The sequence below is a fragment of the Lissotriton helveticus genome, chromosome 9, assembly GCF_964261635.1.
Source record: "Lissotriton helveticus chromosome 9, aLisHel1.1, whole genome shotgun sequence".
Taxonomy (NCBI): domain Eukaryota; kingdom Metazoa; phylum Chordata; class Amphibia; order Caudata; family Salamandridae; genus Lissotriton; species Lissotriton helveticus.
The window spans coordinates 925,255,411-925,279,740 of NC_136070.1; the positions used below are offsets into that span (position 1 = coordinate 925,255,411).

The 24,330-nt window shown below is 45.7% G+C and overlaps 1 protein-coding gene across 2 annotated transcripts in view; it reads left to right on the top strand.

Moving 5' to 3' along the window:
- Positions 1 to 17,718, top strand: part of LOC144782009 (synaptosomal-associated protein 25-like) — a 445,013-nt gene extending 427,295 nt beyond the window's left edge. For both annotated transcript variants that reach the window (XM_078661116.1, XM_078661117.1), the window contains exon 8: positions 14,368 to 17,718. In XM_078661116.1, the coding sequence (XP_078517242.1) occupies positions 14,368 to 14,436 (69 nt within the window). In that variant the 3' untranslated portion in view covers positions 14,437 to 17,718. The remainder of the gene's footprint in view (positions 1 to 14,367) is intronic.
- The last annotated feature ends 6,612 nt before the right edge of the window (positions 17,719 to 24,330 follow it).

Below are 24,330 nucleotides of genomic sequence, written 5' to 3' on the forward strand. Positions count from 1 at the left end.
ATATTTTCCTTATGGGAAGCCAATTCAGAGATAACATGAATCAAATATGTGTCAATGCAACCTCACTTGAGGTGAAACTCAGAGGATCCCTGCTGAGTTGGAGAGGTGACATAGTCTGTTATTGTTGAGTTCGCCTCTACCGCTCCCCAGCCAATTTAAATGAAGGGAATTTGAGGAGGGCCTTTTGTACCCTAAAATCTGAAGTGCAGTCCTGAAAAAATGTGATATTCTTACCTAGACTGCTTTACTATTTTGAAATATTCCCATTAACTGAAACGCCCCCCCCTCACCCCCGGCTTTTTCTCTGAGATCTTGACACTCTGCTAGGGGAGCTTACATGGGGAGGCACATGCCATTGAATAGTGCTGAAAAAACTGCAACTGCCAGTGGGCAGAGACGACTCAGACCCACATCATTCAAGGCTTACTAATTAGCAGCTCAATTACAGTGGGTTTCCTTGTGGCAGGCGGGCGACTCATGGTGGAAACGAACAGTGGCGGCTGGCACATAGGGGCGAAAGGGGCATTGCCCCACTAGACTCAGACGAGGATTGGGGACTAGAGACAAGAAAGAGACACCACACGCAATGCAGCAGCCAGCATCCTCAAACGAAGTGCCCACTGGCTGTCCTGTGTAGAACACAAATCAAATTCCGTTTTGTGTGACTGTTTTCCTAGGAAGGGACGAGGTCACAGCCAGGTTAGAGCATGTGCTAGCTGGGGCGAGGATTATTGCTCGCCCTCAAAGCACATGTGAGAGGAGTGATGTCATCATGAAGGGAGTGGCCAGAGAAAGCGGAAAATGGCTGTTTTCAAATGGGCCGCCTATGCTGCGCCCCAGGCAACTTCAGCAGCACGCCACTGAAATGAATGGCATGGGGCCGGACCGGCCCCTCTCAAGACAGAGCAGTGGGTGTTGCAACAACCGGAGAAGACCACTCCTTTGCCTTCGCTTTGCGCTCTCCTGGTTGGACAATGGGAGGGAGCGGGCTGAGAAGAGCCCGCCGACCACCGAGGAAGCTCTGAAGCAGTAGTACTACTGATCCCCATTGCGGTGCCCGAACAATCCTGGGACTGAAGAACCACGGGAACACACGTCCTTCGTGAACGCCGTGGTCCAGTGTCTGAGGCCGAGCAGAGCAACACCGACCTGTTGCTGGCCGAGTACCTGGGGCTGGGGGAGACTATCAGTCCCAGCTGGACCGCGCTGGGGACGAGCAGGGAACAACCCCGCCAGAAAAAGGCAGCTGGCCTTTGTCAGGGCCATGTGTGCTCTGGACTACACCCCACAACTTTCAGTCAGTGGAGTTCAAGGTAAGAGGGGGGCGCGGCTGCATTTGAGGGCTATCAGCTGTTTGCAGAGGAAACTAAAGTAGCAGCGCGGGAGCCTGCCCTGCGCACTCTGCCTCATGCATTAAGAACCTGTGGCACCTGTTTTTACTGTACTAATTCTGCGGGGTTAAGGTTAACATGTGCTCGCACCCGTCTCTGAACAGAGATGCAGGCGAAGCGCTTAGTGACCCACGTCAGAGTCGGAGATGGAATGCACTGGGATTCCATAAACCGAAGGTCAAGCCTGAGCTTATCTACTTTGTGTTTCACTCCTTCCTACCTTCAAAACATTTCAGCGGGAGAACCCTCCCGAGCCCCAACCCCTCCCACCGCCGGGCGCTCAACCTTGACCTCCACGCCTCACCACCTTGAAATGTCACCAGCCGCCCCTGGAAACATGTAGCAGACATGGCCCCCTTACACTGTCCATGCTCCAAAACCTACTGCTCTCCAAATTAACGCCCCAGACTATATGGTCACTGCAAGTCACGGTCGCCCGTGAATGACTTGCTAGAGTAAAACACCTCACCGCCACATTCCACCTTATGCCCCAGCACTCCTGCTGCAAGGCCTGCCGCACATTCCTGGATCCTATTCAGCAACTGGCTTGAGGAGCTGGCAGGAACAATCCTCGACCACAGTCTGCGACCTCTTTGCTGTTGGCCACTTCCTCTGTTCGACGAACAGGTCTCAGGCCATGCTATTCCATGGGGCTAGTTTCTCACCTACAGACAGCTGCATAACACATGCCACTTCCTCTGATCCACACATGATGAAGAACCCCTAACACACTCCATTACAGACTTTGCTAAACATGGGGACAAGGCATCACCTGATATCGTGGATATTTAAGGCTATACGGGAACACACTGGGTTCCTGCTGGCCACTTTGCAGGGTAAATGGGAGGACGATATAGGACGGGCGCTACACAACACTGAGTGAGACCAAGCATTGGAATTTCCCCAACTAGTGTCTAGAAATGCCCGGATTAAAAACATACAATTCTCCATTATACATCGGGCCTACCTGATGCCAAAGTAGCTCAATTGTTACTTTCCTAATGCACACCTTAGCTGCCCCCAACTCCATTCGGCTTCTGCTGATTTGCAGCATATGTTGTGGTTCTGCCCAGTTCCAGCCACTTATTGGCTCTTGGTCCATAGCGTACTACATGAGATCACTGAACTTACCAACATTAACACGTGGGAGGCCTGCGCCCTCTGCATATTCCAGCATAGGAAGCATCATAGGGTGAGAACACGCTTTACCTGTGTGGCCCTCTTGTTCGCTAAAAGAGTCCTCACCTTACAGTGGAGAGCAGACCAGGCTCCGTCTGCCACATCATGGCATGGAGTGGTGCGGAAATGGGGAAGGCCAAGGGAGAAGCCCTGCTCTATGAGAAAGTCCGGCAACTTCATAAGCAGCCAATTTCTATGGCCTGGGATACTCTTGTCGACCAATTGTAGCAACTCACTCAAAATGCTGATTTGCCTCTATGAACCCAACTTAAATGGCAACACAAAGCACACTCTATCTATCATTATTCCCATCCCCCCCCAAGGAAAGTCAGGTGAGGGCAACACTGATTACCCCCCTGATATAGAATCGCTCATTATTCTACCCCAGAGTTGCAGACTGCCAGCCCAACCCTCAACCCCACATGTAATGCCAACCACACCACAGTTGGAACTTCACTCTGCTATTACTCCAGTGTCCTTTACAAAGAAGGCCCCCACTTTCACTGAGTTTGAATCACAACTTCCCTTCCCCAGTTCAGGGGGTACCATCCCAGTTAGCCGGTGCAGATATACCAACACATAGTTGCTTAGCATACCAACAGTTACTGCTCAATACAGATATGTTCCAGTGGCTGTCTCACTTAAGTCATAGACTTACACATATGCTACTGATTAGCAATTATTCGAATGTCGTTATGCACTGTTTCAGAATAATACAAGCGACTAGTGATGTTGTATTTATTTGTGTATGAAAACCCCCATCAAAACAGTTTTAAGAAGAAAATCAGATGGCACTAACAGGGCATATAGTTTTGTAGGGAAAAGTGTAAATGTCACAGGTCAACAGAAGTACTCTTGACAGTGTGACGTCTATATTCTAGCAGTGCTTTTTGTACGTTTGTAACCATCAGAAGAACATGATTGTCATTTTGAAGTAATGTTTGTTTGAACTTAAAGTATAGGTAAAAATTACATGTGTCAACAAGCCTCACAGCTTTATGGTTCATATACAAAAACTCAATTTTATCTTCATAGACCATTAACGTTTCAAGTCTGATCTAAGGGTAAAAGAAAGATCTTTAGCCTTCAAGTATTACAACCTACATCACTGAAAGAAGTGTTTGATTTACTGATACCTGATATACTAGCACTAGTAATCAGATGGACTCTTCAGTCTTGTTAGACACCATAACTTAACCTTAACTTTAGAGCAAAATAGGAATTCATACAATATTTGTCCTGTAGGATCTGTTGGGAACAGAGGTAGGCAAAAAATCAAAGAGAAAACATGGCGGCCATTATAGAAACTTATAGACACTCAATCAATGGTATTTCTGTGTGAGGAGGGGTCAGTCACACCGAAAAAAAATGTAATCTGTTTGCTCCACCAATTATGGTGTTCGGTGATCCATCCATCTTCTAGTGCTTTCCTCGTTCACATTGATGTTACTCATTTCTTTTATTGTAAGGTCCTCCCAGCTTAGTCCATAGATTCCAATTTCCAAAATGGTCAATCATACAGTAGAGCAGCATCAATCTCAGAAGGTTTGTATATGACAGAATTCTTAATGTGGTATTGACAAATCATTAATGTACACTATAATTAACATAATTGATTTAAAGGGAGATCATGTATGCATCACTGCTACATTGAAGAATAGGAATGGATAGAAACGTTTTTGACAATGTATATTACCCTCTCACGTCATGAATGCGGTCATTAGTTGGTAATTCTATACTCCACTTATTCATAGGGAGTGTTTATGTATATAAGTAAAAGGATTTTATGAGGAATCTTTCACATTACTTTAAAAGAAATGAACTGAGGGGATCCCTTACTTAAAAGGGAGTTACTAAAGCTCTTTAGGTTAAGAGACATAATAGACCATTCTATAGACTGTATGCAAGAGGGGCTGGATGGGTTGCACCACTCCCTATGATGATCCACAAAGACTGTGTATGTATGCCTGTACTAAGCAACCGTAAATTATACCCGCTGATCAGCTTTAAGCAAGTAGGAATGAGAAATTACTGTGGCAACATTGCCTGTATACCCCAGCTCGTTGTTTGAGTTACACAGATAGGAGGTATTGTGGTAGATGGCCTTGGCTGTCCTGAAGAGACCCACAAAAATTACTGGGTGGGTTGAAACGTCAACACCAATAAAGGGAGTATCTTCAAGAGATTTCTTTCTCAACCCAAGGATACAAGATAATATTGGACTGTGTGATATTAAATTGTGGGACATCTGTTCAATGTTCGTTCTAGATATATATATATATATATATATATATATATATATATATATCTGTCATAACGTCACTGATTTCACTTTGCATCTTTGAGCACTGTGCTGTCTACACCTGTGTACAGCACAATATCATTGAATAGTATATAAATGTTTGTAATAGGCTACAGCTGAAAGGCTGTGTTCATTCTGTGTTCAGGTAGATCATAGCTACTCAAATTGGATGTGGAGTGAACACACACACCTAATAACATTTTAAATAAGACCGACAGAATTGTTGTATTGTTTGCAAAACACCGTACTAGGGCATCCAGAAGAGGGGCATAGATATTAAATAAGCTGGGGCTCAAGGTCAAGCCCTGAGGTATACCACCCAGAATCTCTTTAATTTCGGATAGATATTGGGCCAGAAAGACTGCCTGACAATGGTTTGTAAGAAACATATGAGGGATGTATCAGCAATACCCATTGCCTCAAATTTTTTGAGTAAAATGACATAGGACCAACATATCAGATGCTACCAAGTGGTTAAAAAAACGAGCATTTGCAATGCAATCGGCCTCGCCTTTGGGACCTTATATGTATTTAGCTATGCAGCACATTAGCCTGGGTGCTGAAACATCTACTGTTCTTTAACATGGAGGGAAAGTAAACACCAAACTGCATGACAGGCCTGGTAAGGGAACACAAAGAGAGAAATATTGCCTTTCAGCTGGAAATAGTATAGTCTAAAGCTTTGTTTTTAATATAAAATCAGTGTCTTTGGTGATCATATCACTGAAAATCAAGAATTTAAAAAATATTATTGTCTACGGGTGCTCGTGGAAGACAATTTCCGTGGACTGGACTCTAGAGAATGCCAAAGTGAATCTGGTATTTTACTGACCTATGCTGGTCGTTTTCTATCAAGAAAGTTAAATAGAGGCAGTTGCTAGAAAAATGTAAAAAAAGAGAGTCCCTCAGCAGAAAGCAATTCTGGTATTTTACTGACCTCTACTGGTCGTTTTCTATCAAGACAGTTAAATAGAGGCAGTTGAACAGAAAAAAAGTCCCTAAGTGGAAGCAGACAAATCCTAGGGCTGATATCCAGAGCCACAAAGTACATACACATATAAGTATATACTAAAGTATATGCAAGAGGTCTTGAATGCTTGACCTAATAAGAGCCATGGTGCATTCTTCAGCTACAGTCAAGCGATTGTCATTGGCCACTGGTAGAAGAAAAGTTTAAGTACTGAAAGAGGCGAAAACCTGATGGTGATGGTCAAAGATGTTAATAGATTCAGCAAATTGTGATAATTAAGAGTTCACTATGCTCTTGGTAATCCTGGTAGGAAGCTGTAATATGGATATAAGTTAGTAACTAATGATAATAATTTGCATTTGAATCGGCTTTTTTGAAAAGGTGAGTGAGAATGGCTGTTTTCTGATTAGTCAGTACCTTGCGAGATTCCAGTGTGACGTTGCCCAGTGCAGTGAGCTTTGGCCCAATAGAAGAGGCCAGCAAATCAGCTCCTTTTTGGGACATGGGCCATAAGTGTATCCTGAAGGCATAAATCACATTTTTTCTTCTACAAGTTCTTTAGAGGGCAGAGAAAAAGAGGAGAAGGACGAATAAGTTTCATCCTGAGCAGGAGTACGTTTGGTTATCAGCACTGTCCGATTGCAAGGAAAGGTGGTTAAGGTTTCCCTAATCTCATATTGGATGAAATCGTACAGATAATTACAGTTGATTTTTTGTTTGTATCTCTTTATTAACAATAAGAAGTATATCACATATGCAAGGTCACAGTCACTGAACATCAGCGACCGTAAATAGCAAAACATTTGGCATTACATATGTCATCAAGTTCAACCACGAAAGTAATGATTGCCTAAGCAATTATATTAAGGGTTGAGGACATAGGCCATGCCAGATAGTACCAATTAGTGCTAGATACCTGTAAGTTAACCAATAGCAAAAAATAAAAAAAGGAAAGATGATGAGAAGACAAACTAGAAACAATACAACAAAAAATTTATAAAACAATAACGTTTCCCAAAGGGAAAGTACAGGGTTGTTCAAGTGCCATGTCGGTACTGTGCAGTTTTGTCATGTGGTACAGAGCGTGGATATCCCAGGACTCCAGTGTGGAGCTAATATCACATCATTTGCTCAAGTACCTATTTGGCGTTAAGGGAACAGCTGCAATGCCGTAAGATGAGGGAGGTTAAAATAAGTGAACTTTATGCGGGTAAGATATTGAATGAGAGGGCACCACACAGCTTGATATTTGGTGTCAGTCCTAGTCAGACTATGTGAAACTTGCTCCATGGCTAAACTGTGCCATAATCTGGTAATCCATTGGGCTAGTGTGGGGGGTGGGGGGTAGATCGTTTCCAGTGCAGTGCGATCAGTTGTCGGGCCACATGTGGCATATAGCTAATGATGGTCCACTCTGCCTGAGTCATCGCTTTATGGGTTGTAGAACATATCCCCACGATCACCATCTGGTAAGAGGAGGGGAGGGCGTATCCCACTGTGGTTTTAATATAGTTTAGAATCTCCTTCCAGAAGGTAGTAATTGAGGTGCACAACCACCAAATGTGATGAAAATTGGCACAGTGACTGACTTTTCAGCCTTACTTATCCCAGAAACTGAAAACCTAAAAAGGGGGCACTCAGTGGCCCTGAACCTAGGGGTGCAAAAAGTGCTGCAGCATCCCAAGTAACCTTGAAAATGCTTAGCTGGACAATGAACAATGAGGGATTGTGAAGTGAAAGCGTCTAGTTTTCCCCCTGAAAATGGTATCAACAAAGAATTTGTGGTACTAAAATCACCATCTTCCCAGCTTTCAGGAACAGGCACACTTTTGTCAGAAAACCAAACTTTTAATGCGAAGTGTTGGCATTTTACTGGAGTTATTTGTCCCATTGTCTGTGCTTTTAACCTCTTTCTAGTCAGTGGTAGAAATGGGTGTGAAAACAATAATGGATTCTGGAAAGCTATACATTTCTGAAAACTAGACAAAATTCTGAATTTAGCATGGTGTCATTTGTGTAGATCGTTCAAGGTTTTCCTATCAAAACAGTTGAAATACAAAAAATATTGAAATTGAGTTGAAAAAAACAGCCATTTGTGCCAACGTTTTCACCTGTAACTTTGTCTAACTATGGCTGATTTCTTTAAGCAATATACCGTTGCGTCTCCTGGACCCTTCTGGTTGTGTTGATATATAGGATTTGTATGTTCAACAAGAACCCGAGGTCAGCCTTGTGATCCCACAACTCTCCCATACGGAAATGTGAGGAAAAATGTGTTTTTTTTTTCAGCTAAATTTGAGGTTTGCAGGGGATTTTGGGTAGGAAAACGTTGGGGGATCCACACAAGCCATAACCCCTGGACCTCTGTCTAGTTTTCAGAAATGTCTGGGTTAGGCAGGTTTCCCTAGATGTACGCTGAGCCCGGGACCAAAAATGCAGGTGACCCCTTGCAAAACCAGTTTATTTTGTGATAGATCATTTTGATGTCTCCACAGTACATTTTGGACCCTTCCCTGCCACAGGTACTTGGCCCACCCACAAAAGTGAGATTCTATTTTTATTGGGAGACTTGGGGAAATGTTCGGTGGTAGGAAATGTGTGACTTCTTTCTGAATCTGGAAAAAGATGGCAGAGTAATGCAAGGAAAATGTGACTCGTCACATTTTGAGGTTTGCACGACATTGTGGGTTCGATAACTTGGGATCCACGAGAGAGACACCACTGTGTAGTCCTCTACAAAAATTTCTAGAGTTGGCAGATTTTCCCTAGGGGGAATGTACACCTTGGCAGAAAAAGACCGAAAAGACAATTATTACTGCACAACCATCTATTTTCTCAAGCACACACACATACTGGTTGGATTTGGCACGAGGGTGAGTGATGGTTCAATATATAAAATTTTATTAACACGACATTTCAAAAAAATTAAATGCTCTGTTAATAACTGAAAGGACAAAAAACTGACCAGTGACTTGCAGCTCGTTACCTGAAAAGCCACGACAAGGCACCAACCTCTTTACAGGCCATTCATACACCTTTGATACGCGTGACACACACAAAACCATTCACACCGCCAGCTGCGGGCCCACAACACTCACATCAACAGACAGCGCCATTCAAGAGCCCATCACTTTCATACACCCAAATGCCTGACACAGCAACCACACCGGCTGACAGACTCTGTGGACTGGCATTTTGCTACCAGGGTGTATAGTGATCAGCAGCAAGTCACTACTAACACACTTCCAGCCAGGCGCCAATCCACACTCACTGCCAGCCAAGCACCAGTCCACACACCCCGCCAGTCCACACACACTGCCAGCCAAGTGCCATTCTGCACACATCGCCAGTCTACGCACACTGCCAGCCAAGGGCCAGTCCACGCACACCGCCAGCCAAGCACCATTCCATACTCACCGCCAGCCAAGCGCCAGTCCAGGGACACTGCCATCCAAGCACCAGTCCACACACCACCAGCCCACCCACACTGCCAGCAAAAGGCCAGTCCACACACACTGCCAGCCAATCGCCAGTCTATGCACACCTCCAGCTAAGCACCAGGCCACGCACACCGCCAGCCAAGCACCAGTCCACACACACCGCCAGCCAAGCACCAGTCCACGCACACCGCCATCACATTTTTGTTTTTTTTTATACAAAAAAAGAAGACACAAACAAATTGCAAGCAGATCCAAAACTGCAAACACAAAAGCTGAAACTAAATACATCGCACTAATGCCAACCTTGAAACTAAACAAAAAGTATAAAACAATACAGACCAGGCAGTTCACTTTAACACTCATGGATGCTCCCAAAATTTATTTTGTGTATGATACATTCTAAAACAAGCAGACACACCACACTGGTTTAGAAGGACACTCAGGACAGTACATACAAATCTCCTTCTGCATACCTCTTCACCAACAGACTCTACATCTCCTACTGGGAAATTATTTTGTGGGAGGAATGTGATCAGCAAAGTGGTGATCTTTAAATCTATCCACATCTTCCACCACTCCAATTCTAGGAACAGTTGCCTGTTCCACTATAACAAGGTTGCCTATAACAGACTCCTGAAACTTAACTAAAGTCATTATTGACTCAGGAGAACAATTCTTGAACACAACAAAAACATTAAAAGTTGGTAAGTGGAAACAATGGTTAGCCAACTTCTTATACCAAATGTAAGCCTTATGAAGAGCACTGCAAGGTTCCAACCTCTGATCTACTCTATAAACACCACCCATGTGCCAATTATAGTCTAAAACGCACACAGGTTTGCACATTTCAGCAACCTGACCCCAAACAGTCACAGGTGAAGTACTTTTATCATGGATGGTAGACAGCATGTTGACATCTCTACTGTCTGCAAACTTCACAGCTAAACGTTCTTCACTACCCAACACACTGCACTGTCCCCACTCAAGCTTTTGACAAGCAAGATTTTTGGGGGAAACCTTTACGGTTAGAACGGATTGTGCCGCAAGCAACAGTGTCCACTTTGACCAATACCTTGAACAACTGCACACCAGTGTAGAAGTTATCTACAAATAAATGGTGACCTTTGTTAAAAAGTCCTCTACCAAGTTCCCACACAATTTTCTCACTCACTCCGAAAGTGGATGGACAACCATGGAGGTCAGTTCTGGAATCCCTACCGGTGTACACGCTGAAATTAGAGACATATCCAGTCCTACTGTCACAAGGCATATACATCTTAATTCCATTAGCGTGCCCTCTTGCTAGGAATGTACTGCCTAAAAATCAAGCGGCCCTTGAACAAGACCAAATACTCATTCACAGATATTTGTTTCACTGGATCATAGATCTCAGAAAATCGAGCTACAAAGTGATCAACGGCAGGCCGAATCTCAAAAAGACGGTTACAATCAGGGTGATCTTGTGGCAACACTAAACCATTATTGACAAAATGCAGCATCCAAAGTAGACGCAAATACTGAACATGACTCATGATTGCCGGAAATATAGCTGTTACCATCAAGGGACTAGTAGACCAAAATCAAGACATCAATGGCTTCCTAATCAAGCCCATCAAAAGAGTTAAACCCAAGAACCTCTTCAACTCATCCAGATTTGTGGGAGCCCACCGTGTAGCTCTAGAGTGGGGCCTAAGTCTGGCACTGTTGTCCCTCGAATACTGTTCAGCATACAATTAGCCTGCTGATAAATCTCCTCCAAAAATACATTGTACATAAACAACTGAAAAAAATGTATAGGCAAAAGGTTTTCCTTATCCACTCTACACCCTGGGACACCTGTAAAGTCAGGCACCCTGGGACACCTGTAAAGTCAGGCAACACTGGCTGCACCATGTCTGGGGCAACTCAGAGGTCAATGGAAAGGCTGCAGTCCAGATGCCTCTTGTGGCACATCCATGTCCTCTTGTACAACAGGCACTTCATCTACACTGAGAGTAACTTCATCATCCGATGATTCCTCTCGGGCAGACAACTCACTGCCAGAATCTTCCACTCTCTCCTCTGCCTCAGATGCAGAGTCAGTCTCATAATTATGGTCAGAGGAAGACATGAAACGCATACCCATAACCTGCTAAGCAGTCATCCTGCGGCTAGCCATAATCCTTACCAAGAAAGGAGACTTCACAAACAAGTCAACAGCAACCAACACTGTGCGAAATAAGCAATAATGTGTGGCTTTATCACAAAGATCTATATACTCAAAAACTGTATGATTCACTTGCTAGAGACAGCTAGACTCCCCAGCACCTACTCTGCAGAGACACAGCAAAAACCAACAATACCCCACTAGAAAGAAAAAACAAAACAAATTGCTCACAAGACAACAAAATACACATCGAGCACAAATGCAAAAAGATTTTCACACACAATAAAAGAGAAGCTAAAAATACTGTTATTATTACACTATTTACAAAACAACATTCATGCAAGGAAATGATACTCATTTAGAGTAAAAAGTACCAAAACCGTTTTCTTACCAAACACATGCAACTACACAAACTGCAGAACTACCATTGAAGAATCTGCAACCTGTAACATCAGTCAAAAGAGCAAAAGCCTTGAACTAGAATAAATGGGAGAAATAAAATATTACTATAGCAAATGATAAGAAGTAAAACAAATACATTATAACACGCTATGTCACTACTCAAATGGCCAATCAGCTACCAAGGGGGATAAAAAACAGCTAAAAGCATATAATGACCTATGCCCCATCCCTTTGGGGCAACCTTTACCCAAGGGGCCACCGTCAAACATAAATATATACATATCCCTAGTACTAGTGTGTTTTCTACACCACCCCCACCCCCTGTGGGGCACATGAGCCTTCAAATAGAGTCGATTCAACCGGTGGTGGAGGTGGGGGGGGGGGGGGGGCAGAAAATAATCACAAGTATATACAAAAATTTGGGGGGCGATCCTTGCCCAAAGGATTGTCCGCATTCACAAAGTTTAAAATTCCCTGGTGCTAGTAGTGTTTTCTGCCCCCCACCCCCGGGGCAGATGGGCCTCAAAATCGGCCCAATCTGTCCCCAGGGGGAGCAGAGAATGCCCCTCTTTGGAAGCGACCCTGGCGGCAGAAAACAATGGACAGAAAACGGCCACCATAGGAACGACCCTTGCTCAAAGGGTCGCTTGCACTCCTAAAAAACAATCCCTGGTGCTAGTGGGGGCATTCCTACTGCTGCACAATTACGGCCCCATGCACGATCGTGCAGCAGGAATGCCCTGCAAAGAGACAAGGGAGAGGAAAAATACGTTCTTCTCCCTGATGCCGAACAGGAAAACCCTACCTTCTTCTCAGATGCCTGGAAGCAAATGGCTTCCAGTGCGTCAGCACGCTCCGGAGGCCGTGGGGGGGAGGGGTTCAGGGGGGTATCCCTATTTGGGGGGGGGGTTTAGATAGGTTGGCCCATGGGCGGGTGCGATGATGGAACGATTCCGTCATGAGCACAGACCCACTGGTGCTCATGATGGAACTGTTCCGTCATGAGCACTGAAGGGGTTAAAATTGTGATCCGTATTTTATTTTTCTGTTCTTTAACTGCAAAGTTAGGGAATTTTGTAATTTGAACCTAGTCATGCTCTAAAGATTAGGGCGTGGCAAAGATTTTCTAAAACATGCAAATAAAATCATTAGTTAACATTCCAAACTAAATTTGATAAAGTGTTTCCAAATGCTGCAGAAGCATGTGAACTATCTATGAGGCACATGTGCTGTTAGTGCCTGATTCACTTATGAGATCAAATTCACTTTTGAAATCCACAAATTGTGAATTTCCACTCATGCATAATATTCCACTAGGTTTTTTAGCTACTAAGCACAATTGCATCTTCTCCTCTCAGTTGCAAGTGGCAGTTCCAGCTTTAAGATGTATTGAAAGTTTGGGAAAGCACATAGTGAGTTTGTGGATGTGACATATTCCCACACTGGAAACATTTGGCTCTTTGTCTCCCTGAATTGCTTGACCTTTAAAAGGCTGTCAGCTGCTGGTTGAAAGTTGGCTCTTTATCCTTTAATGATATGCTAAATACACTGAGATCTTTATTGTAGAAAGGGTATTAGAGGGCCAGTGCTTCCCAAACTCTTCATACTGTTAGGTGCTGCTAAAATTAAGTACTGCCCTTTCTTATATTTCATTATGGAAGTCTGGTTGACACAACTGATTTATTGCACACAATGTTTGGACCTGTCACTGGTGGAGGTTGAAATGGAATGTGTTAAGTAGAAGCTTGATGTCTCATTCCACAGTATTCATTCATGCTGAGACACAGGTTTCCCACAGACCATCTCAAGTTTTGGAAGTGATTATGGCCTCGCTCACCCCCAGTCAAAACCTAGATGATTAAAAAATAACGGTTCAGGTGTCTTTTTTGGTCAAAGAAGCCAATTTGAAGAAGCATATACCATCTATAAACACATATTTCCTACCACCATATGTAGCAATATTTCTGTAAACATTAAGTTTAGAATCTACAAAAAGACCTTCCACCGTGTCCCAACTCTGCGATCAAATATATGGCGTTCTTTAACTAGCAAAAAGAGTTTTCACAACCCATCTGCGTTTAGTGTGGGTCAGCAAACCCGCTTTGAAAATTGTTCCAGGATCACTGGAGTTACTTGGAGGTTCTTGCAGTAGTATGGAGTTCCTGGAGTTCCATAGCAATCAGTCAAAACTTGTTCCAGGTATTGTGTTGTTTCACTTGAAAATCTAAGTCCTTAATCACCGTCTACTCACAACCAGTCTCATGGAATCTTCAGTCCAGCGATAAGATTCCAAGCACCTGCTTCCTTCTTGTAAATAGCTAGTATTCGTTTTCATGTTGTAATGACTGACTCGCTGTAACCTCCATCCCCTTTTAATCCTTCTACCCCCTCGCTCCTCAATTCCCACCTTAGTCGCGATTTCGATGCAGCTCTATACCAAAGCCATTCTCTCCATCACGTATATTTATTTTCCACGTTATCTTTTGATGCTGAGCCCTACAGAAATAACAGTGGCCTGCTTTTTCTTCTTCCTCTAGGTTATTGTGAACGAAGACCGAATCCAGGAGGCTAACACGAAGGCCAAGAAGATCCTAAAGCATGCCTGAGAGGTTTAGACGAGCCTTCCCGCTCCTTCTGCTTTGTCTCTCCTCCCTACTGCTTCCCTGCCCATAGCCCCAGTTCTGCCTGCTCCTCTCTCTGTGGTCTCCTACAGTATACCCTACACATGCAATGCTTTGGCATTGTGATGTGATGCTGCAGTTATCCGTCTGTTTCTTACTACTGGCACTGTTACTCCTCCGATACTCCAGATGTTGTTATATAAGGCACTGATGCTGTTACGTCTGAACTAATTTTCACTGTTACTTCTGTTAGAAGTGTGCATGCTTCTTTTTTATCCTCTGCCCTTCCCCCTCCCCGCGCCCCCATTTTGCAGTTTATATTTTTTTGGGTGCAAGAATGTTGTCCGATCAGCAGACACATCTGATGGTGTAGTCTGCAGATTTTTCTGGAAACACAATGAATTTCTCCAGATTCATCACACCTGCCCCCACCCACTAAAAAACAGTGCTTTATTATAAATTATTTTAATTTTAGGAACCCGCATTAAACCATCTGCCGAAACCTGCTGTAGGAGGCCGGAGCCGCTGTTGTACAATCCTGTGTTTGAGAACGTTGACGCTAAAAGTATATGCACTAATGCTCACCCCATGGAAACTTGCAGGCCGCGCACTCATCAGGGGTTGCTATACGCCTGGAGGGACTCTGGGCACATAAGCAAATGAATGGTGGTGTTCACACTGCACAGATGTACACATGCACACACATGTGTGCTATTGTTGCTTGAGCAAGTGTTGATGGTACTGCATGTCATGCTAATGGATGATGTCCATCTACGCATTGCTCGTAGTCACTACAAGATTGAATATGTGTACGGGTGTGCTGCATTTCCCTTTAACAACATGCCTATGAATCAGTAAGGAACATATTAAAACATTTCCTTAACGCAGAATCCCAAATACATGTGGACCTTTTAAATTGCAGTTGTAACATGCTGACTAAAGATTAGTGAATTATACAGTGTTCCCTCAGCAACAGTTCCCTTGTGCACCTTTATAAAGACTCTATTCTATCCCCAAGTTCAATCCCATATTCAAATCACTGATTTCTTGAGCTAAGCGCCAGGACACCTTTGGGTAACGGTTGCGCTCTAAATTTATATAACATAACATAACATTGCAAGTTGTGCTTAAAAGTGTACCACTTCACCTTTTAGATCATGGTGCAGGAATAGTTAGTCTTTTTACCCTTGAGTCTGTAAAGCACTCTGCTTCCTTTCAGCAGAGTTCACACTAATTGATTGCTGCGCCCCAATATTGAATGAACCCTGTGCTCACATTGAGTAAATCTTTTACCAACAGACTCCATCCTGCCTTCAAAACTGCTGCTTACACCACTTGTTTTTTTTTTTTGAAATATATTTTTATTGCAGAATCAGGATTAGAGCCATCCAACAAGTCAACCCCTGCACCAATGGCACCCAGCACACAGTGCGACATCAATACAATACACAGCCGATTAGCCCACATCCCGGAGGCTGGGCGGCGCATCAATGAATCAGTGCACTAAAGGTGCCTCGGTGCATACCCTATTCGGGACACAGTGCTTACACCACTTGTTATTGTACTTTTCATTACATCGAGTCATTCTGCTTCCAGCACTAATGTGCCCACTAAAGTATGTCTTCTTCCTGTCCCCATTATTGACTCTACACTCTCCTGAGGCCTAATCCGATTCTTTGATGCTCCCAACAGTGCCTCTATCCGGCCCATAAAACTCCATTCAGTTTGGTACTGCTCCAAATGTGATTTTGTCCTGCTCTGACACTTACTTCATCTTGCCTGCAGTGTTCATTTTATTCTACTCTCGAACTTGGATTCTAGTCTGCTCCGCCATCTAGTCGATTTTGACTTTAAAACGCACGTCATCCTTAATAAATCCTGCCCTGCCAACTGTTAAGCATTCCTATCCATGTCACCGACCCGAGACTGCCCTCGAACTCTGTGTTACACACTGATTTTTCTGCATGGTTACACCAATGCCCTCTTATCAAAAAATGACTTCCATGAAGCTCAATACTCATTCCCACGCGACTCCCTGCCCCAGCTCCCTCATGTCCCTAATTCTGATACTGTCCACGAGCTACACTGACTCCATCTTGTCTCCCACTAGTGACTCTACCGTGTCTAACTACACTCTCTTCATCAGTCACCCAATACATACTCCATCAAGTTTCTCCACGTAAACTTCATTATGCCCTCCACCCCACCACCCAACCATCCACCAAGCACTGGCTGCATATCTTCCAGCTCTCTGTTCAACCTGTAATCCAAGGCAGACTGAATCATGTTTCCCAGCACTATCACCAATGCCGACTCCATGTCACACACAAAACAGTAAAAGTAAACAATCCCTGATTTTAGTTTGATACAGCACCACGTTTAGAAATCTTTCATGCCCACTGTGCTAACTACTGATCGCAGCACTGCTTCTAGGTCTGTTTTCAATCTTTCTACAACACTTGTTCCATTGCTCCATGCTGTTCCCCGATAATGAACTGCACCTTAATATTTTCAGTCTCCGTCCTCAGATTGGCTTCTTCCTGTCATAAGCACTGACTTTGATCCACCCATAGTGTTAACTTCATACTGCTTCCAGACACTGCTTTTCTTGCTCCCAATACTGACTCTTTCCATCCACCGGCACGGACATATACTCGATGATAGTCTATTTCTCACTAACATGTGCTCCATCTTCCCTGACAACTGTGAATGTATCATTCTCCCAAGGCACACACCATTCTGCCACAGTACAAACACCTTACTAGCCCACATAATTACGTTGATGCCGTTACTATTGCTATTCCATCTACCATGAAAATTGAATCCTTTCCTGCTGCACATACATCATATAGTCTCCTGTTATTAATTTTTTACTGCTCTTCTGACATTGCGTTCATCTAACAACCCCAACAACGCCTTCTTTCCAAGGCGTGCATCACCTTCATCTTGCCCCCGTTGACTTCATCTTTGCTCCAGCACTGGCTACTTCCTGTCTCAAATACTTACCCCAGACTTTTCCAACCAATATCATCAACCCCACCTTCCCCTACATCGAACTTGACTTGTCTTTTAATCCAATATGGATGCCATATTGGCCCCAACACTGACTGTGCCTTGTACCCAGCACAGCTGGTGCCGAGCATGTGTGCCTACGTTTGTGTCACAGCAATGATGAAGTAACTGGTCTCCATGTAAATGAGCTGAGCCTGAGATCCGAGGATCTTCCCTATTTGTGATATTGACAATAAACAATACTTGTTTCTGTAAGCAGGCTTCTGTGTCAGTGTATGAATAAAGCAATGTAAGAATGGAGAGTTTACAAAGCTAAATTCAGAAACCGGAAATACCACGCCCACGGAGAAGTGGTTCAATACAGGACCGTTTCTTTGAATGAATTTGAATTAGGATGTTTTTAAAACTTTCCAGTTAAGAGTGGATCATCCTTCAGATCTTCCCGGCTTTCGACCCAGAGACCTGAGCTTAAAGTCACCACCTGTTCTTTCTCTTTTGCAGGCTGGATTCTTTCCCTGTGATCATACAGCACTAAGCCATTCAGAGGAGTTTGTTATGGGGATTTTGTTGGCTGGCTGGGTCTGTGGTTCGGTGCTGGGTTAACAGCTCTTCATTCTAGAGGTGGATTATTGTAAAGCACCACATTCTTTTCGATAGCTTTTGTGAGGCAAGGTGGTGGGATCACAGCTGTTTTTGACTGCCACCTACACGGCTCACAAACAACCACAAATGTTACGAATGTACAAGCCCGTGGGCAGCTCCAGAAGAGCTGCAGAGGACTATATTTGTATAAAGTGTTATGCGCTTTTGCAACCAAAGATGGGGTTGATGTAGTTGGGTAGTGTTGAAGTATGGACTGTGCTGCTGGGCTTTAAAGTTCATCATTGGTCGCATCACATATTGCCTGTGCTTCAAGGTGAAGGGCAGGGTGGCAGCTGGTCCAACAAGCAAGATCAAGCCAAAATAAAGAAAGTAACATAAGGAGGCGCTAGCACATGACAGGCTTCTCATAAGACCTCTACAAGCGGCACAACCCCTAAAAGGACTTGGAAGTCCAGATTTCTTGGTACATCAGAGGCAACATTCCTTTCCAGGAACAAGATGCGTAAGTGATTTTTATCTGTTATGAATCAGTCCAGGGCTAGGGAGCCTGTCTACGTGGCAAAGTTCAACTGAGAAAATATTTAATGTATAGGCATGCTGTACACGGAGGACATCTCTTTCTAAAAGGTTTACCATCTTTGATTCACCACATATAGACAAATCCAGACAGAGAACACAAAAACAGCATATATCATACAGTAGCTTTGAGAGCCAAGATTGCAGTCTCCCTTGAGGGAAGCTTAGACCCACTGGCACGAAGCCCCTAAAGGAGGACTCTGTCTGAACTCAACCTATTTCCCAGAATAACAAAATATAACAGCCGTAAAAATAGGAGTGGCATCTGAGCTAATATATATACAGGTGCATCTTCAGGGCACTGGGGTTTTCAGAGATTGGCCTATGTGTTGTGGCAGACGAGGCAAAATGCAAAGGTTTCCCTGACAGATCTGTTAGGTCATTTCTCTACTGATTCCATGACAAGAGGATTCTGATTCTCCTTTTATAAGTCGGGGTACCAAGACCCTTTACAGTTGTCAAATCCACCACATTGAGGTTTGCCATTAGCCAGTATATTGGGTAAGATACACGTTGATAATCTTTTGTATGGGTAGATGAGAAGGGATTTCCGTGCTCAGTGTTGTATTTCAGTACTAAGGTGCAGTATTGTCCCAGAGGAGCAACTTTTGTACGTGGCTATTAGTAATGTTTGTGCTGTTCCCTGAGGGATGCTTCCAGTGCTAGATGAGTAAAGGATTTCACAGCCCCGAAAGAAGGCCACTGTTCTCCAGCTTATCGGGGTTTACACTGTGCCCTTCATTTGCCAATCCTGTCACATCTGCCAGGCATCAGGACACGATATTCCACTATAATCGTAAAAGGGTCATCCAGTTTAGAGAAAAACTGTTCTCTTTAGCCAGTCCTGCATTGATAGCAAAACCTTACAGAATGCGTTTCAGAATATTCCTCTATTTGACGAGGTCTGCTCGGGTTTTCAGACCTATTCTTACATTATACACTAGATAGCTTGTTAAGCTTTTCAGCGTGACTCGTGATTTAAAGAACAGATCACAATGCAGATGCATTCAGAAAGGGTTTTTAATTCTGTGCAAGAACATGTAATCAAAGATGTTCTCATGTGAGTTTTTGGTGCGTTCTCCTTGAGCACACATATAAATCTAACTTAAAGTACTTTTTGTGAAAGGTCCTCTTTCTGTGAGCTATAACTTCAGCTGGGACGGTTAGTAAATTCATGCTTTTTTAATGGGTTTTTTAAGTGAATGAATGTGAGATTTATAGAGTGCAAAAAAACTAGCTTCCTCTAGAAAGAGGTGTCTTGGCGCTAGCGAGAAAAAAACACAGTTTAAAGCAGTAGTAGTAGTAGTAGTATGAGCTTTATTCGAGACCTTACTTCACAGCGCTAGCTGGGACGCGCTCACCTCTGGCTGCTCACTGAGAGGAGGACTGAGAGGAGGACTTTGTGAACAGCTCGCCGCACCCGCTCCGCGGGTGCCGCTTCGTTGCCAAGAGAGGAGGAGCGGGAGACCAACATCACCGGAGGGCTGCAGGGCTGCGAGCGTATCAGGGACTCCAACTCCCAGGAGTCCCTGAGAGACCGCTGACCACTTCCGGTCCGCTCTCCCTGCCGGCCCGCCCCCCGCCCACCTGAGGGATTGTTAAAGCCCCACCAGCGGTCCTATCAGTTGGGAGACCTTACTTCACAGCGCTAGCTGGGACGCGCTCACCTCTGGCTGCTCACTGAGAGGAGGACTTTGTGAACAGCTCGCCGCACCCGCTCCGCGGGTGCCGCTTCGTTGCCAAGAGAGGAGGAGCGGGAGACCAACATCACCGGAGGGCTGCAGGGCTGCGAGCGTATCAGGGACTCCAACTCCCAGGAGTCCCTGAGAGACCGCTGACCACTTCCGGTCCGCTCTCCCTGCCGACCCGCCCCCCGCCCACCTGAGGGATTGTTAAAGCCCCACCAGCGGTCCTATCAGTTGGGAGACCTTACTTCACAGCGCTAGCTGGGACGCGCTCACCTCTGGCTGGTCACTGAGAGGAGGACTTTGTGAACAGCTCGCCGCACCCGCTCCGCGGGTGCCGCTTCGTTGCCAAGAGAGGAGGAGCGGGAGACCAACATCACCGGAGAGCTGCAGGGCTGCGAGCGTATCAGGGACTCCAACTCCCAGGAGTCCCTGAGAGACCGCTGACCACTTCCGGTCCGCTCTCCCTGCCGGCCCGCCCCCCGCCCACCTGAGGGATTGTTAAAGCCCCACCAGCGGTCCTATCAGTTGGGAGACCTTACTTCACAGCGCTAGCTGGGACGCGCTCACCTCTGGCTGCTCACTGAGAGGAGGACTTTGTGAACAGCTCGCCGCACCCGCTCCGCGGGTGCCGCTTCGTTGCCAAGAGAGGAGGAGCGGGAGACCAACATCACCGGAGGGCTGCAGGGCTGCGAGCGTATCAGGGACTCCAACTCCCAGGAGTCCCTGAGAGACCGCTGACCACTTCCGGTCCGCTCTCCCTGCCGGCCCGCCCCCCGCCCACCTGAGGGATTGTTAAAGCCCCACCAGCGGTCCTATCAGTTGGGAGACCTTACTTCACAGCGCTAGCTGGGACGCGCTCACCTCTGGCTGCTCACTGAGAGGAGGACTTTGTGAACAGCTCGCCGCACCCGCTCCGCGGGTGCCGCTTCGTTGCCAAGAGAGGAGGAGCGGGAGACCAACATCACCGGAGGGCTGCAGGGCTGCGAGCGTATCAGGGACTCCAACTCCCAGGAGTCCCTGAGAGACCGCTGACCACTTCCGGTCCGCTCTCCCTGCCGGCCCGCCCACTGTCCTCAGACCTTGCTATATCTGGGACCACTCCTCCCGCAGCGCGGGACGCAGCCCGGAGCGAAGACCGGGCTAAGAGCGGGCCGTTTGAGTCCGTTCGAGGACGGCAGCGGACGGCCCTGGGCCACCCCCCTTGCTACTCCCACCCCGCCTGTTGTTCTATCATTGTGTTAGGTTAGGCCAGCTCAATAGAGGCAACCTTTCTAGCAGGGTGTGTGAGGGCCCCACCTCATTATGAGCACTAGGATGACACGTAGCAAGGCCGCCAATGGCGGTTCACAAGTTAGTGGCCCTATGGATGACTTCATCACTCGCACTAATATTGCTATTGATGAAGAAATATCCAAACTCCAAACTCGGGTATCCCTAGAACTGGCAGCCGCACGTAGGTTGTCCGAGGTAATGGCCCATTCGAAAAAATCATCCTTAGGCCATATAGCCCTTGCAGTCACCCCTGCTCGCCCTGTTCGCCCAAATAGCATCATGACTCAGGCTGATTTACACCATCCCCCGATTACTCCCTCTCTCACTCCGCCCTTAGAGCAAACACGCACTTTAGAAGAGTTAAGTTTCTCTGCACTTCCCCATACTCAGTCCCCTAACTCTCCTGCCCAAGTAATTCCAACTACTTCCTGTGCTAGTGGCGCGCAACCCAAAAGAAAACGCCAATCACGCTCAGCCTACTCCCGCAAAAAGGCTAAAGTGGCAGTTTCTCACCATTTCACAATGGCTAATACTCAGGCATGTACTGTCTTACCTGAGGGTCCCCTAAGATCGCAGCCAGTATGCCAAAAAATGGGAGAGGGCCCAGCTTCCATCATCCCAGAGGCTGAGGGGTTGCAGGTGCAGGACCAGGGACAAAATGAGAAGGAATTTATTGACCAAGTCTGGGAAACACTAAAAAAACTTCTCTCACCACTCGACCTAAGATTGTCTAGGATAGAAAACAATCTGCTCGAGATGGAGAAGAGCATTATTGCTCTGGCCACTCTTGGCCTGAGAAATCTCGAAAACCAGGGCGTGTCCCTATCCGACCCACAATTGCCAGCTCCTGCTGTACAAACTGAGCAGCACCCCGCTCCAGTACCCGCTGTTGCAAGGCCTGTTCCCAAGCCGAGGACGGTGGCTGTGGACCAAATTTCCACGACCGCTAAACCTCAGGCTTCCAAACCGCAGGCTCCTGCACGGTATCCTAAGCTGCAAAAAACCAATCCAAATTTGGTACCCCCCGCTAGACCCCACCTCACTGAAACCCAGGGCCCTTGCCCAAAAGAAAATTTTAGAGGAGGCTATATAGATCTTCCTCCAGAGGCCAATGAATATGTAGTTGTGTTGACAGGTGTCCCTGTCCTCGGCATTGACCAATATGAAAACCATTGGTCATTGACAAACAAAATAATGCACTGGCTTAGTGTTAATAGACCAGCTCCTAATGGCAAGAGAAGCCGGGTAATGATGGTCCGTAGAATACCCTGGGTGGGCCCAACAAAGAAATCTAAGCAAGGGGACTGCGTAGTTGTAACTTTTGATGACCCGCATACGGCACGCCATATTTGTTCTTGGCCAACTAGCGAAGAATCCCTTGTCATCCCGAGGCCATTATCCTACTTTTACCCTCCACGTCAAGTACATACCCAAGTGGATAACTGGTCCTTGGTGCAGCACCATCCATGGAAGATCCATCCCACGAGGCCAATGGACACCCTCTTACATTGGAATGGCCTTTCAACCCACAACAGATTTGGAGGCCTGGAGGAGGTCGATTGACTTTTTGCGCCCCCTGCTTCCTCACAACTAGAAAAAGCTTCGTCTCCCATGGATACAGAAATATCTGGAAACCAAACTTACAGCCCACAAAATAACGACAATGGGCCCCTGACTCGCACGCCACGTGCCTTGGATCTAGCTAAAATGGCTACTCCAGATTGTATAAGGATGGAATCATGGCCTGACAGCCATTGCCTGACCCCACCTCCTTCCGCTCAACTCAATCTAATGGAGATCAAACTGCCAGATAGTGCTGCCCCCACTGAACTTTATCAGACTAAGATCCCCCCAACACCAACTATCCCGGATGAAGGAAACTTTTCCTTACCCACTCATGTTCCTAAAATCTCTTCACCCGGTGAATCCTCACTAAAGTTCTTAAGCTGGAATGTGGCTGGCCTTGAACGTAACCTTGACAACCCGGAATGGAACACCTTCTTGGCACCTTACGACATTTGTTTGTTACAGGAAACATGGTGCCAGGAACCTAGACACAGAGTGGGGTTCTCGACCTTCTGCGTCCCGGCTGTTCACCATCAAGGTTCCAAAGGACGCCCGTCCGGCGGTCTTCTTATTTGGATTAATATAGCTCTAGACCTCAGTGTTCTCCAAAGACCTACTGAATCTCCCGACCTCCAATGGCTAACTCTCCATCACAAAGGGGGAAGGAAGCTAGAACTATTTAATATCTATTTAAGGGACAGCAGGAATGGAGGATCTTTAAACTCACTAGGTTTAAGCAATAACCTGGCTGCCTGCAACGCTGACTCTCTCGTTCTGCTGGCAGGCGATTTTAACTGCTGTTTTGAGCCTTTAGCTAAAGAAGATATTCTGGACACTAATGAGGAGGATAATAGGAGGGGAATCCCCATCTTGAACCTTGACCCGATCCCGAAATGGACACAAAGGGCGATCGACATAAACGCTCTCTGTATGGAGTACAATTTGAGAGCAACAAATGGGCGTTCTAGGTCAGATCCCATGGGTGCCCACACATATAATAGGACGGGCCACTCCTCCAGAATTGACTTTGTCATGCTCAACTATACCCTCTGGTCATACCACCAAGACATGGAGGTTATAGAAACCTGTGATAGCGACCACAACCCTCTTGCTGTAACCATTTCTGTTCCCTGGTTCCAGGGCTCTCAAGAAACCACCAACC